The 18126-nt window shown below is 45.0% G+C and overlaps 1 protein-coding gene across 2 annotated transcripts; it reads right to left on the reverse strand.

The window, feature by feature from the left end:
* Nucleotides 1–8696: 8696 nt before the first annotated feature.
* On the reverse strand, nt 8697–14281 carry LOC124682660 (mediator of RNA polymerase II transcription subunit 15a-like). 2 transcript variants are annotated; one of them, XM_047217305.1, is made up of 12 exons: nt 14181–14281; nt 12943–13054; nt 12635–12697; nt 11887–12571; nt 11718–11770; nt 11359–11436; nt 10975–11273; nt 10198–10666; nt 9803–10105; nt 9478–9669; nt 9294–9385; nt 8697–9203 (listed from the first exon to the last, which is right to left on the reverse strand). In XM_047217305.1, exons 1-12 carry the CDS (start codon nt 14273–14275, stop codon nt 8999–9001), a joined length of 2646 nt encoding a protein of 881 aa, XP_047073261.1. In that variant the 5' UTR covers nt 14276–14281; the 3' UTR covers nt 8697–8998. The 2 variants fall into 2 exon arrangements, with proteins under 2 accessions (XP_047073261.1, XP_047073260.1); XM_047217304.1 differs by having other exon boundaries at nt 11887–12697.
* Nucleotides 14282–18126: the final 3845 nt, after the last annotated feature.

An 18126-nucleotide genomic window follows, 5' to 3' on the forward strand; every position in this document is an offset into this window, starting at 1 on the left:
ATGTTGTGACGGATTCTACAAACGAAGGCAGAGTATGTCATTGTTTTGACAATGACTGAGGATGTTAAGTCAAGAAGTTCTTCGAGAACTTGGTGTAGTTCCGATAGTGTCCGAACTTTGAAGCTATATTGTGTGTGACAATATTAGTGACATATTTCAGACCGCGGAATTAAGGTTCCACCAGAAGACCAAACATATTTAATGCCAACTCATTTGGAAATGAGTGATGTGTTGAGACGCAAATAAATTACAAAATACATACGTTTCTGAGCGTGTCAGATCTGTTGACTAAAACCTCTCCCGTGAGCAATACATGATAAAGCACCGGAAGGCCAAGGGTGTTATATATTTACATATATAAACTAGATTATTGACTCTAGTGCAAGTGGGAGACTGTTGGAGATATGCCCAAGAGGCAATAATAAAATGGTTATTATTATATATCTTTGTGTTTATGATAATATTTACATACCATGCTATAATTGTATTAACCGAAACATTGATACATGTGTGTTATGTGAACAACAAAGGAGTCCCTAGTAAGCCTCTTGTATAACTAGCTTGTTGATTAATAGATGATCATAGTTTCGTGATCATGAACATTGGATGTTATTAATAACAAGGTTATGTCATTAATGAATGATGTAATGGACACACCCAATTAAGCGTAGCATAAGATCACGTCATTAAGTTATTTGCTATAAGCTTTTCGATACATAGTTACCTAGTCCTTTTCGACCATGAGATCATGTAAATCACTTATACCGGAAAGGTACTTTGATTACATCAAACGCCACTGCGTAAATGGGTGGTTATAAAGGTGGGATTAAGTATCCGGAAAGTATGAGTTGAGGCATATGGATCAACAGTGGGATTTGTCCATCCCGATGACGGATAGATATACTCTGGGCCCTCTCGGTGGAATATCGTCTAAATAGCTTGCAAGCATATGAATGGTTCATAAGAGACCACATACCACGGTACGAGTAAAGAGTACTTGTCAGGAGACGAGGTTGAACAAGGTATAGAGTGATACCGATGATCAAACCTCGGACAAGTAAAATATCGTGTGACAAAGGGAATTGGTATCGTATGTGAATGGTTCATTCGATCACTAAGTCACCGTTGAATGTGTGGGAGCCATTATGGATCTCCAGATCCTGCTATTGGTTATTGGTCGGAGAGAGTTCTCACCCATGTCCACATAGTTCACGAACCGTAGGGTGACACACTTAAGGTTTGATGTTGTAATAGTAGTACTTGAATATGGAATGGAGTTCGAAGTATTGTTCGAAGTCTCGGATGGGATCCCGGACATCACGAGGAGTTCCGGAATGGTCCGGAGAATAAGATTCATATATAGGAAGTCATATTCCAAGTTTGGAAATGATCCGGTGCATTTATGGAAGGTTCTAGAAGGTTCTAGAAAAGTCCGAAAGAAATCACTTTGGAAGGCGGAGTCCCGGAGGGACTAAGTGCAAGCACTTACCCATAGAATCGGGGGCTACTCCCATCGGGAGCGCTGTCGCGCACCCGATAGAAAAATAACTTCGAGAATCGTCGACATCATTTATGCTACACATGATCTACGACATGGACCTCGCCTTTGGAGATGATTATGCTTGGAGTCTCTACGCAAGTCTTCGACTTCCCTAGACACTCGGGGCTATCGACATGGGTATACCCTTCGGGTACCCATTATTAGTATACCTGGCTTGGCTCGGCCCAATATGGAGAAGGCCCAACAAGGCAACTCGAAGAAGTAGTCGACTAGAACTCTTGCAAAACCCTAGGCTGGTTGCATATATAAAGCCAGCCAGGGCACCCGATAGCGAGGGAAACAATAGATAGACAACATAGCTCCGCTTACGGCGGCACCCTGTAAACACATCTATGATCATATACTGGATTGCTAGCAGCACGTAGGGATCCTCCACCGAGGGGACCCGAAGCTGGGTACGTCGTGTGCCTAATCTCGCTCCCGGAATCTCCATCGTCACTCTCTCCCGAAATCCAAGTCTACAATACGTAGGCATTGGCGAGGTGATCCCTCGTCACCGCCCCCAGCCCAGGAGAAAATCCCTTACTAACAGCCCATCTACCATCTAAAATAAGCCCAGCAAATGGGCCAAGGTCCGCCACTGGACGCCGCTACCCTCCATGGTCTGAAGCTCCGTAAAGCCGACTATGAGAAATGGGGTAAAGGGTCGCTAGATGTGGTGCCAAGAGCTCTTTGGCGAGCCAAATTCGTCGCCAGCTAGCGCGATCTAGGGCGGGACGAAGTCGATGCATCCAAAACCATGATTCCAATGTGTGAAGGGGTCCGTGGCCGGCGCTGGCGTGCTCCCCGTTGCTGCGAGCGAAAGTCTTGTGTGCTATAAAGGATGGGCGATGATGGTACCAAGAAAATGTGGCGGTAACCATGGATGGGTTGCTGCAAGGGGATGTCGGAGATGCTACCGACGACATCCGGAAAAGCTATCATTAGTGGGCAACGCTGCTACGAATGGGGGTTGTGTTGTTGCAAAGGCGTTGACTCTTTTTTGATGATTTTTGCTGTGGTGGTTTGGGGATTTTGCATCATGTGCAGAATTTTAAAACCATTATGCGGTTTTGCACCATACTTTTCGTGAATTTGCATCATAGGTTAAACTTTTTTGATACCACAGTTACGCCTTTTTGCTGCAATAGCACAAATTCTTGCTACGAGGTTGGTTTGCTAAAAGTATCTTAACTTGTTTTGCCACGAGGTACCGGCGACGTTGATGAGGATATCCCATCTATTGATACAACCGTTGTACCTACAGCCACACAAATAGAAGGACCAATCACTCGAGCACGTGCCAAACAACTTAACTATCAGGTACTTTCGTTTCTTGGAACAATTCCTCACATACATGAAAATATGATGCTGCCTAAATCAGATATGTTTGTTACTCTTAGGAATGATGGACCAATCATGGATGATGAGGACAAGCATTGGAGCATGATCACACATGGAGGAGATGACAGCAAGCATTTGAGGATTGAAGATGACGTCACAGGAGATTTCAGAACTTTGAAGTCACCATAAGAAGAGATGAAGACATGGACGAAATTATATTTAGTCCATAGCATAGTATGGTGCTGCGTCACCTTTAGTTTTGGGCCAAACCCATGTCATTTTTGCAGGAATTAAGTCAGCCACTTTTTAGAGTTTGTATTGAAGGGGGAAAGGCCTTCTAGGGTTTGGTTCGGCCACCATACATATGGCTGACCGAAACCCCACCTTTTCCTCCTTTAAATACTCCCATAGCCGTCACGTTTAGACTCGGATTTTGATTAGATTAAAAGTTAAAAGTTAGCCATTGCTGCAACTCTCATGTACTTCTTTTGATGCCAACGCCCAGAATAAGACCGATTATTCGGAATCACGCCTTATTCAATAAAGCTTTCATTTATATCCGCAATATTCTGATTGCATCATTAGTTCTTACTTGTTCTCGATTTCAGGTAGGAATTAAGACCCTCGTTGGTTAGCCTGATCGTGCATCCGCAAGATTAGTAACTCCTGGAGATTGTCCTAGCGATTGCATTGGCGCACGAGTTTTGCACGTGTAGTCGGATCGTCAAGCATGAACTCCACCAACAAATCGACGCTATCATACTCTCATCGAAAGATCGGCCACCTTTGCCCTATCAGACGTCCTCAACGAGGTCGGTTTTATTACAATAGCACAATTTTTGTGATATGAGAGGTCTCCGACGAGGTTGGTTTTGGATTTGCTACGATAGAATATTATCTTTTGCTACAAGGTCTCTAGCGAGGTCAGTATTTTTATTTTGTTTTGTTGGCAAATCATTTTTTTCTACATATATAAAAAGTAAAACATGTTTTTTTCTATATAGAAGAAAATAAAGACTTGGTAAAAAAAGGACGTGTTAGCAGGAGGGGATCGAGGCAGTCAGCCCACCCCATGAGTTTCGGGAGTGCTGAAGGCCTGGGAGCTGGGGCACGTGTCCTCCGATGGGCCGGGTCGTTCCAGCCGGAAGGAGCAACCCGGTCGTATAGGATTTTCAATTATTCTACCATCCTGAGTCCTGACATCCCTCTAAAAAAAAGAGTCCTGACATATACAATTATGTTTATTCAAATTATTATTACATATTTACATATAAATACAATTGCGTTAACACCTCCAACCTCGCTAGGTTTCCGGGCCGGAGTGTCCGGTTTCTTGATTTCGCCTCCCTCGTCATCACCTTCAGCACAAATCTGTCATCGTCGTCGTTTCTTTCGTTGCCACGACTTTTCTTTCCGCCGTACTGCAAATCACAGCAAGAATCCCTAAACCTAGTCGAAGCTAGAACGTGGTTATTGGATCCATGGCTTCCACCACCGCCGCCCCGGTCAGCGGCGCCACCTCTTCCGAGGACGAATTGATGCCGCCAGTCGACGACGATTGGTCCGACGACCACGCCACCTCATCCGAAGACGAGCTGATGGCGCCAGTCGACGACGATGAGTCCGACGACGACACAATGGATCGCATCCCCGAGCTGACGATCAACAAAATCCTGACCCTCCTGCCGCCAACGTCGGTCACAAGATGCAAAACCGTCTGCAAGAGCTGGTTCTCCCTGATCTCCAGCCGCTCGTTCTTGCGCGATCGCGCCGCCGCGAGGGCGGTGAGTCGCCGCCCTTCCGACCCCAGCATCCTCCTCTTCGACGGTGCCGCCCGCTTCCCCATCACGATCGTCGACGAGAACAGGACAGCGCGGCTGGCGCTCCGCCGGTGGAGGGCAGAGCCTAGGGAAGGGTACGACGTGCAGAACTGCTGCGGCTCGATCGCCTGCCTTCGGAACGGCCAGGGCGACGCCGAGCTGCTCAACCCGGCGACCGGCCATTGCCTTGGCCTTGGCGGCGGTGAGTTCGTCGGCGACCGCCACACGAGGACGGGATCCAAGCAGCTCCCATGGTACTGCCTCGGGCGCTGCCCCTCGACCGGCGAGTACAAGGTGATGCGCCTCGACGTCCGCCTCCCGTACTCCAGTCCCCCGCACGTCACGTGCAACGTGTGCGCCCTCGGTCGACGCGGCGGCAGCAAGGGATTACGGCCATACGGGGCCCGGTGGCAGGAGGTTGGCCTGTGGGACGTGAACTACTGCCCCAGCGGCCGCGGCGTGCACGTCCACGGCGTCGTGTACTTCCTCGTCGACTTCTACGGGAACTCCGTCGTTAGCTTCGACCTCTCGACTCACGTGCGGAACCACATCGACCTCCCGGTGGTCGAGGACGCGGTGGCGTCGCTCTCGAAACTCGACGGCAAGCTCTGCGCGTCGCTGGTGCCCAGCGGTGGGCCGTCGTGTGGCGAGGGAGGGACGAACATGGACGTGTGGGTGCTCGGCGACGGCGGCCAGCAGGGGTGGATCCACAGGTACAGGTTTGAGCTGGACGGCGCGGCGCGGCACGTCCCGAGGCCGCTGTTCGTGAGCGGCCGGAGGACTCTGGTCATGAAGTGCGCCGACGGCTCGCTCTGCTCCTATGATATCGGTGCTAGCAGCAGCGATGGCAGCGATGTTTTGGTGTTCCCGCACAAGAGCAGGCCGCAGATGATGAGCGGCATCACCGCCGACGTCTTCGTGGAGAGCTTGCTCCCCCTGCGCACCATCCTGCGGTCATAGATCTTGTTCAAGCGGTTGTGTCACAGCAATTTCCAGGGCTCTACCTGACAACAGTTCCAAGCTTGCTCCCGCGCACTCGTACAAGAATTTTGCTTTTTTAGCCGAATCCAACTTTCGGTCCTAGACTCCAGTTTCGATAATATTTTCTATGCTCTGATTTGTCACAAAACTCTTTTCATAACAATTTTCCTGTCAATCATTCTATGCTTTACTGCAGATAATTGTTTAGTACGGCCTACATTCTTCAGTGAATCAATCCATTCTAGTAAATGCCAAGTACAGAATACGGATGAACATATTTGTTTCTCCTTATCCAATGTTAGCGGTAGTGCGTGGTACTTCTTGCATGACGCTGAGCTAAAACAAAAGGAGGGCCAACGCGTTTGAAAACCTTAACTCAGAAATTGGACTTCACACCCGCCACACTTTTATCACTGCTAATCTGGTACAAGCCTTGCTGTTCTGAAGAAAGTAAATGACAGGCAAAATTTCATCTGAAGCAGATGTGCTACAGCCTAATTCAGTTTGTTTATCGATCCATAAGCAAATTCAAATATGTAAAACATCGGATATCATCCGAGGAGAGACAGCGTTTAGCTGAAGTCTACAAACAGAACATAAGCTAGTCTAAGCTGAACGGACAGGAAAACTGAATTACTAGCAAGCCAACATTTACAGACCCATATACCACGCCACAATATTCAGCTCGGCCAGTCTCAGATATCAGTGAAACAGCAACAATTATGTACCCCAATATTCATCATCTACAACTGCATGGGGCACAGCTCAGAACAAAACGTTCAGGTCAACAAGTTAGCCAAGTACCTCTGAACACAATGCGATCAATGCCCATTGTTATCAGTACTGTTGTGTCTGTCCATGTATGTCATCTCATTGTAATAAAAAAAACACTGATATGTACTGTTGGAACCAGGCGGAGTTCATTACAGTGTCGGGTTATAGCTGAAGGCAGGTCCAGTGCATCATCAGTGTTAGCACTGTGCCCAGCAGGTGCACACAACAAGATCTGGTACAGTTCATCAACGTCTCTTCTTGGCAGCAGCAACTCCAAATCTGGGATGCTTCCAAGCTAGGAAAAAAAAGGCGATAAAGATGCGTCTGTTTTCCTATTCTGATCAGGACAGACATTGACGAGTTGTCGCGACAACATTCTCGAGACGAAGAGCAAGAAAAACAGGCTAAGTAACAATTCAGAAAATTCAGGATTTGCATGGCAGCATTTGATGACGAAGATTCAGTGTGGTTTTGATGTTTGCCTAGCTAGGTATGCCAAGCACGAGCTGGTGGTGATACAGAGGCCCCTGGGAGCACCTCTCAAACTTTACATGCATGATGAATTGATGATGCCACTGCCTCTGGCAGCTGTTCCTTCCTTGATTCCTCTCAAGGGACTTTCAGTGCCTGGTCATCTCACAGGTACTTTGGCTGGCAGAGGGTTTAGGATAGATATAATAAGACATGGCCCAATTCACTTCTTGATTAGCGGAAAGGGCCAGGACTGTCAAAAAGTTACGTTGAATCAGCTTCAGAACTGAAGCATCGTCAGGACTGATGTTAGTGCCGCGTTGTTTCCTCATCGGGAGAGATGCAGACTACCACATGTTCAGGACCAGCTCAGCATACATGCAGGAAGGAACATTGGCCTTCCTGATAGAAGGTTCCACAATTTTTCGTGGCTAATGGTCTCACCCAAGCACTCCATCAAAGGTGCCTTGTCCCGTCCTTTTCTTCAACAAGCATTCCGCGTTTTTCAGCTTCCTTCAGGAGCAGTGCAACCATGCTAGTCATATCAAGACGAGAAGCATCTTGGTTAAGAGAATATATGGCTTGTATCAAACTGATGTATTAATACTGGAATCAGTAATAAGACAACAGAAAATAAAAGTTAGTTGAACAACAAAATACTAGCTAAATAGGAGAGAAGATCACAAGGAAACATAGGTGAACTTCTGAACTGTTAGGATTGCTCTTGGATCTCACTTCATCATTGTATGAGTTATGGCAAAGCTCACAAAATATTTTTTAAAAAAAAGGTATCAAGAACAATAATGAAATAACCCACAACTATTTCGCACCCAAAAAAACGCCATTTACCGACTGCTGCTGTATATTCCATTATTCCTAGCTTTGGTAAGAGAACACTATGGCCATTCCTAGTAAATGCCAGTGTGCAGATAACCTAAACTATTCCAATCTAGCGTGTACAGTACATTCTATTTGCTCAGGATTGCATTTGGAAAATCCTTTTTGCATAATGGAAATGAACTATCAGGTGCAGAGCATCTCCAACAATCAACCAACTGACAGAGGAATGGGTGCCATGACACTTTGTCTGTGAACTGGGAGAAGTTCTGTAGCTCTGCATAAACACATGTCATTCAGGAATTAAAAAAATATCCGCAAATCTCTTTTTTTTCAAGTACATAATAATAGTCAGTGTCTCATACTCTCATTAGCATATGCAGTGTTTGGTTCTTTGGAGCCATTGAAGTAATTCTACTCAGAACCTGCTACTACTGATGATGTATCTTATAAGAAAATTTACCACCATGAGTATGTCAGCTACCTCTTATGTTAAAATATTCAGCATGACACTTCATATTGGCAAACATAACCGAATAAGTCAATTGGTTACTAAAAATTCAAGGACCGGGTGAGTCTTTTTTCTTGATGAATAATTAAAGCAAGGATAGATCCAGCTAAAATTCTAATGCAACATAATAATTACCTATAAGATCAGTGTTTTCTATTGTAATCAGAACATCATGATGAGCAGCATTTATCTGCACCCTTTTATGAGAAGGTACTCAAAATTCTACTCAAAGGGAAGATAATGAAGTGAAACAAATACATACACTTTGGCTCGTGATACATAAGCCAGTATGAATCCACATTTACCGGCCTGCATACCAAGAAACCTCTCTACAGCATCAAAGAGACATAGAATGCTAAAACAAATTCAAAGCATGTAACCTCTTCAGATTTAGAACAGGAGATATTATTCAGACATAATTACAATTTACTCATTTTTCTCGTTCCTCATTTCATAGTTTACAGTTGCCAATATTTCTCCTAGTCAAAATATCATTCACTACTGATCACCATTTTCCATCTACCCCTTCCAAAACAACATTTTACATCGACCTCCATATGTTGAAACCGAAGTCCCTATAAGTTATAGCACTGCACCATACCAAATAATATTGAATTGATCCCCCTTATTTTGTCCCTCACCTTACTAGGATTACCTTTATGGACTCACCCTACTGTTTTTTCTGTTCTACATCAAACAAGCCTATATATGCTCTGTTTCTCATGTGGCGGCACATCTCTCCCACCGGCCAAGCATCGAGCTAACCGTCCCTCCGCCGTGACGGTGTGCAAACTCTGTGATGGCCTTCCGCACGCATGCATCCCATGCCCTGGCCGTCTCTTTGATTGACCAGGGTTCTGAGAGATCAGCGAGGGCATGCCGGAACGCCATGTCTACCGAGATCGCGATGGCACTGGAATTCTTCCTGCAAGTAGCCGAAGCTATTGTGAAGCGGCGGCAGATTTGGACATCCTGATGAGCAGTTAGTAGACAATCATGAACAGGCTCAACTCACCTTAGCACCTCATCTCCTCCGTCATTAATAAGCACCGGAGAGCTACGTGGATAATCTGGGGGGACGAATAGCTTTGCAGGCAAGACAAGGGACTGCATCAGTCACAGAGTAAGTCAGTACATTGTGCTAGCCAGGGATGTGCTGTAAAGTGGAGGAAGTGTCTGAACTCTGAAAGCCAAAGTACCATTTCAGATGTTGCAAAGAGTGATTTCACGATAGGCGAAATGGACACGGCACTGTAAGAAAGTTTGATCATTGCCCCACCATGGTAGGAGGAAATCCCATCTGTTCCACAGTCACCAGACATGCTGATTACTGTATCGATCAGTGTGCTGTTGATAGATTTAATCTCTTCCAAAAGAGCAACATAAGCATTCTGCCAGGAAAAGTTCGAAGTATGTTAAGACTGTTATGAAATTATGATAAACAGAAATAAACAGTGCTCCAATAGATAGGAAACAAAAGGCACCGGATTGGCAACTAAAGAATCTAATGATCGATCATGTTACCTCTTTTTTCTGCCTCTTGATGCTTAGTTTGCTGGTGGATCTGGAATCAGAGGAGTCGCACTCAAATGGCATCCAACTGCTATCAATATTTCCCGATAGTATCGACTCAGAGTGTGATGCTGTATTATTGAAGACACGCTTCATTTTGTTCACAGCATTAGGTTCACCCTGTTGCTGCTGTCGAGAGGATTTGCAATCTAAAATTGTGCCAACTTTCCCACTTGTTACAATGTCATTTATGCTAAGGACAGACCAGATTGAATTAGCTGAGCTTCGTAGCGCTGCTGGTGATGAAGACCTCATCTGATTTTGCAAGATAAGCACGGAATTGTCAGTATAAGGGATTGCGGCAATTCTGAACTGTGACTGACCTAGGCAAAATCTGGTAAACTTACCGCATCAATTAGGCGATCGATGGGCTTCTTAGTCACCAGTGTTCTGTCTCCACCTCGCGCCTGATCCTCTTCTTGACCAGCTGCTATCTCTGCCTGAAGTGGTGCGGCTGACATTGTCAGTTTACTAGGAGTGACTTGGTTAGAACTATTTGCTTTTAATGCTGCTGCTCCTGCATTGTCGTGCAACAGTAAGGCAGATGTGCTGTCGACGTCCTTTGAAGATGTGGACATCACTGGAGCACCGGGTGAAGCTGGTGCTACCACCGGCATGGTAACTGGTGAGGGGCTCAAGCACTCAAGCATACTCGTAGACCAAGACTGCAATGTTCCTAATGAGCTGATCGAGGAAGGGCTTGCTATTCCTAGCAAGTGGTTGCCATTGTTATGTTGAAGAGCTGGTGGTGTTCTAGCCTTAGTTGTTTGATTTGACTGCAAAATGCTTGCATCTGCAGGTTGCTTTTGCTGTGCACTGAAAATGTAAAAGGTTAAGCATAGTAAATAAAGAGCATTACAGATTACACAAATATCTCATGGTAACTTCTGAAAAATGGGAATAAGAGTGAACATAATTGTTATCGGTGTTAGTTACTACAAAATGTCAAGAGAAAAATACTTTAGGAAGAAATCTAACACTTCATTACTAGTACTTCTTGTTATTAAGGATGGCATGTTCTGTTGATTCAGAATCTACGGTGACAGTCTGAGCTATCCAGTATATCTTTCAAAGGAATTGATGTTAATATCTCCAGATTTTTCCAAGCTATTGCTTTTACCAACCTTTTACCACCAGTGATTGGGGATGCATTGCCAGTAAGATTTATGACTTGAGACTGCTCATCATAATTCTGCAATTGATATCCTATATTCATCTTTGCATCGCGAGCTTTAGTCTTCTCAATAAAACCCAAAAAATTATGTATGTGTTTTTCGTACTTGGGGAACTCCAACTTCAAACCCTCGTGCACATCACTTTTCCTCAACTGCAAGAGTTTCAGTATCTCTCTGATTAGTTTCTTGGTACCTACTCTTCGTCTGTATGCATTAGCTTTCTCTACGGATAGCGACGAGAATTGCTCCTGTATAAAGATGGAACAAGAAGTATGAGTGACACTGCAAATCATCAATGAATGAAGATTCATCTCTAGGAAAAGGGCAGATGACCTCTGTTAGTGCTGGAACAGCGAATCTATGATCCAGTTCGACAAACTGCGAATAATAAGCATCCTTCCAAGACTTGATCTGCAATGGAATATTGCCGTAATATGATTAAGCTGAGCTGTTCAAATTTAACAAAACAATCATCGACAGCTCAATAATGTGATCCAGTCATTCGGCTAGTAATGCTTGTGCATTGAAATATAAGGTCAACAAAACCAGCCCCGCTATATTATATCTACAAGAGCCTTAAATGACTAAATTGGGTTTAAAAAGAAAACATTATGCATAACTAACGCATACTGGGGATATAGTTATAGATTCAAGAACAGTTAATTCACATATATAAAATAGCCGATTCTCACCTGGCAAAACATTTTATCCACTACGTCACATTCTCTAGCACTTCCCATGGTAGCTGAAATAACAAACATAACTTGTGAAAGATAAAAAAAAAAAAAAGACAAAGGAAAACACTGAGTAAAGTTTTATGACATTCACAGTTCTTTATGAATAGCAGCAGTCGATCAGTACCTGGAACCTGAGAGTTCTGATAAATCAAAGTGTGTTGTTGAGCACCGCTAATCTGTAGTAGAGGGGTAGTCATAAGCTCAGGTTTACATGCCTTGAATGGCGAATGTAGCAGATCTCTCTGCCTAGCATCCTGCTGATTATTCCGTCCTCCAAGCTGACTAGCCTGTAACTTAGACTTAGAGGAATCGCTTTGTTGTGCTCCAAGAATTTGGTGCCTTTGCATGTCCAACTCTTGTTGGTTGGCTCCCAAAGTTTGTTGATTCATCCTTGTCAACTGCTGCTGCTGCCTACCAATACCAAGTAGGTGATTTTGCTGAGAGTATGGACGAATAGCTGGCTTTGGCACACTTGTCGGGGTGCAACCTACAATGTTTATAGCCTCTGGTTGCCTGGCTGGATATTGGCTCTGACTCTGGCTGGCTGCTGATTGCATCGGCTGCAGACCGGGTTGGACACCTGGCCCTCTTGTAGCAATCGCTGTGCTGGGTTGGAAGTTTAGACATCGATCCATGATTTTCATCATGCCAGGGCGCTTTTGCTCAATCCCAATCGGCGCGTTTGGTGTGGAAGGGTAAACCATGTGCTGGTTGGGCACTAGGCTTGAAGTTTTAGGTGTCATAGACTGAGAACTTGGCCTTTGACTAGCCATTATCACCGCCTCTGGTATGACAGAAGAATTGTCTCCCTGTAAAGCCTGAGGTGCATTAGGCCGTTGCAAGTTGCAACACGACTGCATTTGCCGCCGTACCTGTTCATCTTTTCTTTTCTCAATAATGAGCAACTTGTTTGATATATTTCTCATGTAGTCTTCCTGGACAAGTTCAAAATTAAATAAAGATAAATCACGAGGCACAAGAACGAACAAAATTCAAATGTGAGCCAAGTACAGAAAGAACATCTAATGCATACGTAACATTGCTTCTTTGAGTTGGCCAATTAACTAGCAGAAGCGTATGACTGGATAAGTAACATGAAAATGATAGATTCCACCAATCTGAAACATGACATTTAAAGGCTATTTAACTGGTGTCGGAAAGCACGAATAGATAAACACACCTTACTGTTGGTCCCACTGAAGGCATCCTCCTCAAATTTGGCAACAAATGTTTGGACCTCCTTGGAATAAGGGGCATACCTAGGCTCATAAACTGGGGCCAATTTGATGGTGCTGAACAACATTAGGAATAGATGGGGTTAGGAAACATAAAATTTTCCTCCAGTTTAATTAATATCCAAATTAGGATCGTGTGCATATAAAAAGGTGTGTCGACAGCTGAGAGGCATCGTCAAATAAAGCAAGAACGGCGTATTTCTCTCCAAAGCTAACCAACTAAACCCATCTATGCCGAAATTATTAGGAAAAAGTTGAACAAAGCACGTGCGCGCAGCGCGCCTTCACATGTTTTGACTTTTTCTTTTTCATATCTCCTAAATTATATAATATTTCGATTCGATTTCGCTCAAAAATAACAAATAGAAGGGGGGAAATAGTTCGGATTTTTTTTGCAATTTCAAATTATTTAAAATTCAAAATAAATTCCTGAAATATATATATATACATAATGACATAAAAATCCGAAATATTTTTCCCACATTCTATTTGTTATATTTAAGTGATCAGCAAAGTTTCAAGTTCAAAAAATTGTGTGGTGTGAGATATACAAAAATGAGAAGTTGTTTGAGAAGGGAAAAAAGGAGCTGGCACGGATCTTGCTGCAACATAAACAGCCAGCCCAGATATAGGAGCGCACTAAGCACCTGCTCTGAAAAACTTCCTTACTATTTCCTCCTCAAGATGATAAGCAAGATGAGATCCAATACTACTTAGGAACTCATCCGGCTACTCACTGAAAGAATCCCGAGATGACCGCAGCCTGTTGATTTGCCGGTTACCAATTTCGGAGAAGCAATGCGAATCAAAACAAATGTACTTAGTCCTAGGCAGGTAGGGGAATGGATTGATGATCGATCGAACTAAGCAAGGACACAAAATGCAGCCCCGACTTAAATCGCGTACAGGCAGCAGCCAGCAAGCAGGAATGGTCAAGAAATGGCAACATAGTCAAAAACGGTATAACCCCCGTCGGCTGAGCGGAAGCCCTAAGCTCTGAAGAAATCCGTTAATTTCCACTCGATCCAACCACAGTACAGAGGCTAGATTCGTACGGAAGCTGCGAATCCCCCAGAAATTCTTGCTACCAGATGAACGATCGCGAGCGGAATCTGGTCCAGGGTGGGGTGCTCGGACAAGGGGAGTGGGGACTGGGGAGGGGGGAGTGCTATCTGCCGCTTACATCTTTTGGAGCATGCCGGAGCGGAAGCCGGGCTGCTCCTCCTCCAACCAGTGGCGGCGGCTTCCTCCGACGCTGCTCCCGCCGGCGGCGGCCATCGGACTCCCTCGCTGCGGCGGTGGCGTAGGAGCCTGCGAGGGGGAGCGCGTGGGATCTGTGGGCGTACTCTTCCGGATCGACGCGAGCGAGTATTTATAGCTCGCCGCGTTCACTTGTGCTGGAGTACTTCTATTATTTCGACCACGTGTTCTTTTTCCTGAGATCTCCTCAGTCGAGGCTCTCTTTTTTTTTTCGTTCAAATCTCCCACTCGGCTGAACTTTTCCTTTTTCATTATAAGAAATACTCCCCCCAAACATGTCTTCAATTTATTAAAATTTATAATATACATTAAATTTGAATAAAATTAAGACAAATATCATGAGACAGAGGGAGCATATTAATATCGTGAAGGTATTAATTACACTTAACCTTTATAGGCACACAACCAAAAAAGAAAAGAGAAAAAAAATTGTCCTGACATGGTGATCAACTACTCGCAGGAGCATATAAACTACCACCAAAGACAACACTGCAAATACAAAAGAGATTCTTCAAAAGCCACGCCAAGGAGAATAGTGTACAAGCACCGTCGCCATCCGACCGATTGAGAAAGTTTGAGGTTATGAAACAATGTCTTCAATAAGATCATTGTTAGGTATAATCAATAAAGATTACACTTTGAGTTTTTATCCTGAAAATCAAGACTCGGTGGTCGAGGGGTACCACCAAAGAAGTCCTCCTATGATGTCGCTGACAAAGGATTAACTTGTCAATGCCTATGGATTATAGGCTAGGGTTTAGTTAGAAGTAGAGGGCAAGTAGATCTCGAAGGTTTCAGCCGAAAAGTACTCGACGAATATGAAAACTAGGGTTTGCAGACAATGATTCGATGATCTTCTCGTCCCTCGACCCCCCTTTATATAGGTGGAGCCGAGGGATTCGTGCTATACAAGGATTACGAGTCCGGGACGGTTTCTAACTCATCCCGCCAGATTTACAAATAATACTTCCTATTACAACTCTATCTTTTCCTTAAATACATCTTGGGCTGTCGAGTCTTCTTATTCTTCGGGTAGTGGGCCTTCAATAAACCCCGGGTACTATATTAGGCAGGCCCATTTGGGATGCCTATGTCAGTAGCCCCGAGATTTTGCTTGAATCGTAGAATCGGGGAAAATCTCCACTGTCTATTTTTATTCGAATGCTTTTAACTTTTATACTTTTTCTCATAAAATTCTATATTGTACAGGGATATTGGTAGTTGGGGCTAGTTCATCTGACGGATCAGGTACTAGTTAACTGCTCTAGTGGCAATCCGCAAAAACCTACTTCAAAATCACGTCCCTGGACATGATTTCGGGATACTGGTGTAAACTTCGACAGGCGCCGCTTAAGGTCTTACCATTCCGTCGAGTCCCAGTTAAATTTATCGAGTACCTAACGCGTCCGTTAGGATTTTTCTTCGTATCTGTTGATACGGATAAAAGTAGCAGAGCGCAGTCTTCGGCGATGCCACGCCCAGCGAGAATAGGTCCGGGGTCTTACCTTCGCAATTTTGCGGCATTCGGAAATTGATCGCAACTTCGGCGTTCGAGAATATATTGTCGAGTGCTTTTCCGGCTGTTGGAATGGCACATTTTATTGAGTCAAATATGACTTACATTGCTTTCCCGATGGGAGTATATGGAGAGTTAATGATAACTCGAAATATACTCTCTTGCTTGTTCTATTTTTCCTTTGTTAATTTCATCGGGCACGCGAACAGCGTTCCCGATGGGAGTAGCCCCGAGGCTACAGCCAAGAACTTGTGCTTGGTTGTAGGCTCAACATTTTAGTCCACCTTGTCACTATATTGCCATTATCTCTTGATATTCTTTCCTCCTTCTTCTTCTCTCTCTTTTTTTTTTTTTTTTTTTTTTATTTATCGGGTGCGCGAACAGCGCTCCTGATGGGAGTAGCCCCCGAGGCTACGGCCAAGAACTTGTGCTTGATCGTAGGCTCAACATTTTCTATATTTGCCATTGTCGAAAGTTTTCTTTTTTCGAAGTAGCCCCCGAGCATTTGGGCAAAAACTTGTTTCCGACCAAAGGCTCCTGATGCATTCAAATAACTTATCCTGTCGCCATTCTCCTTTCTCTTGTCGACATATTTTCCCTTGTCAAATTTTCTTCAACTCTATCACTCGGTCGATATTTTTCTGCTTTGTGGGTCCATCGTTCCCACCATGTTGACACGTCGTGCAAGTGGGGGACACACGTCCTCCGCTTTTTCTCGGTGCTCGTGCGGTAACGCCTATTCCCGAGTAAAAATACTTTTTTGCCCTTGTAACCAGAAAATCAATTCTCACCACACGATTTCCTCATCCAACGGTACACTCGCTTCACCCAATTCTTATATAAACCTGTCTTCAACCTCCGTTCATCCCTCGCTTACGCCGCTCACCTGTTCCTCTTCGCAAATCTTCCTCTCGCGCCCAATCTTCGCCGATTTCCCGCTCTCGCATACATTGCTCAATCCGCTTCCGTGGATGCCGCCGCGTGCGCGTTTGACCCGCCACAGGACTCCGCAGTCCGCGATGGCCGCTGAAGATCTTGAATGGGAGAGATCCAAGATCTCCAACCAAGACGCCAACCTGATGAAAAGGCTTGGCTCGATGAAGAAGGAAGGCGCCATCCGCTTTCCCGGTGAAGAAAGCTATCCCAAGCCTCCAATGGAGTATCGGGTTAGTTTCGTTGATCATCTTATCCGCGGCCTCTCTACCCCAATCCATGATTTCCTCCGCGGTCTTCTCTTTGTCTATGGGATTCAACCGCATCATCTGACCCCCAATTCCATCCTTCACATTTCTATTTTTATCACCCTTTGCGAATGCTTTCTTGGAGTCGCTCCTAATTGGGCTCTTTGGAAACGCATCTTCCGCCTCCGCCGCAATGGCTCCCACAACGTCACTTATAACATAGGTGGCGTTGTTATCCGTATTCGTACCGATGTCGATTATTTCGACGTCAAGTTTCCGATTCTGTCCAAGGATGGCGCAAGAAGTGGCTTTACATTCACGAAGAAAGCGCCAACTCCGTTGAGCATAACATAATTCCCTTCGACGGGAGTGCCAAAATTCAGCGCCGTCGCTCCTGGGATGCCGAAGCTTCTGAGGAAGAGAAAAAGGCGACAGAGGCGCTCATGTCTCGCATTCGCCAGCCTTCAAAATACTCGAGGCGAGGAGCTATCCGGTGTTCAAATCACCGCTTACTTCCTTAGGATTAGAGTGCAGCCTCTTCGGGCTCGCAAAAATCCCCTTTGGACGTACTTCGGTGAAAATGACGCCAACGGAATCTCCGGTAACCTTTCCACCAAGGACTTGGAGAAGTTGGTTCGAAGACTTTCTCGCCCGGGCAAAGATCCAGCTTCCTTCTTCTTGTCGCGTGGAACCATACAGCTCCACCAATCCACTCCCCAAGGTATTTTGTCTTTCCGCGTTTTTATCTTGTTGCGCCCTTTTTTTTCCTGCATCTCATTGTATTGTCATCTCTTTTCGTTTTCTTTGGTTTCTTATTTTTTCAGGACCATCCTAGTATAACTTCCCTTCCTCCTCTTCCTGAGGGTGGAGAAGTCGAAGAAATGACCGTCGTTGCCGACGATACTCAAGGCTCTTCTCGTCTCCGAAAGTGAAGTCGCGGGTTCTCACAAATCGCGGCTTCTCATGAGAGAGAGGTTGAGTCCGAAGCTAGTGAATCGACCGAATCCCTTCCTCCCTGCTCGTTTCTCCGAAGAACAAAAGGAAAAGGACCGAAGTCGAGGATTCCGGCATTTCTAAGGCTGAAGAAGTTGTTCCTTCGATCCGAAGGCAGCTTATGATCCTTATTTTGAGTCCCTCATCAGCTCGTAAGTCAATTTTATCTCTCCTCCTCT

The sequence above is a fragment of the Lolium rigidum genome, chromosome 1 (assembly GCF_022539505.1).
Source record: "Lolium rigidum isolate FL_2022 chromosome 1, APGP_CSIRO_Lrig_0.1, whole genome shotgun sequence".
Classification (NCBI taxonomy): Eukaryota; Viridiplantae; Streptophyta; class Magnoliopsida; order Poales; family Poaceae; genus Lolium; species Lolium rigidum.

Excerpts from the sequence above, each read along its gene's own strand:
- LOC124682660 (XM_047217304.1), bottom strand. The coding sequence starts at position 14,275 with ATGGCCGCCGCCGGCGGGAGCAGCGTCGGAGGAAGCCGCCGCCACTGG. Across the intron at positions 11,437-11,717 it reads TGGATAAAATGTTTTGCCAG|ATCAAGTCTTGGAAGGATGC; the intron begins GTGAGAATCGGC and ends ATTCCATTGCAG. Across the intron at positions 11,274-11,358 it reads CTGTTCCAGCACTAACAGAG|GAGCAATTCTCGTCGCTATC; the intron begins GTCATCTGCCCT and ends ATCTTTATACAG.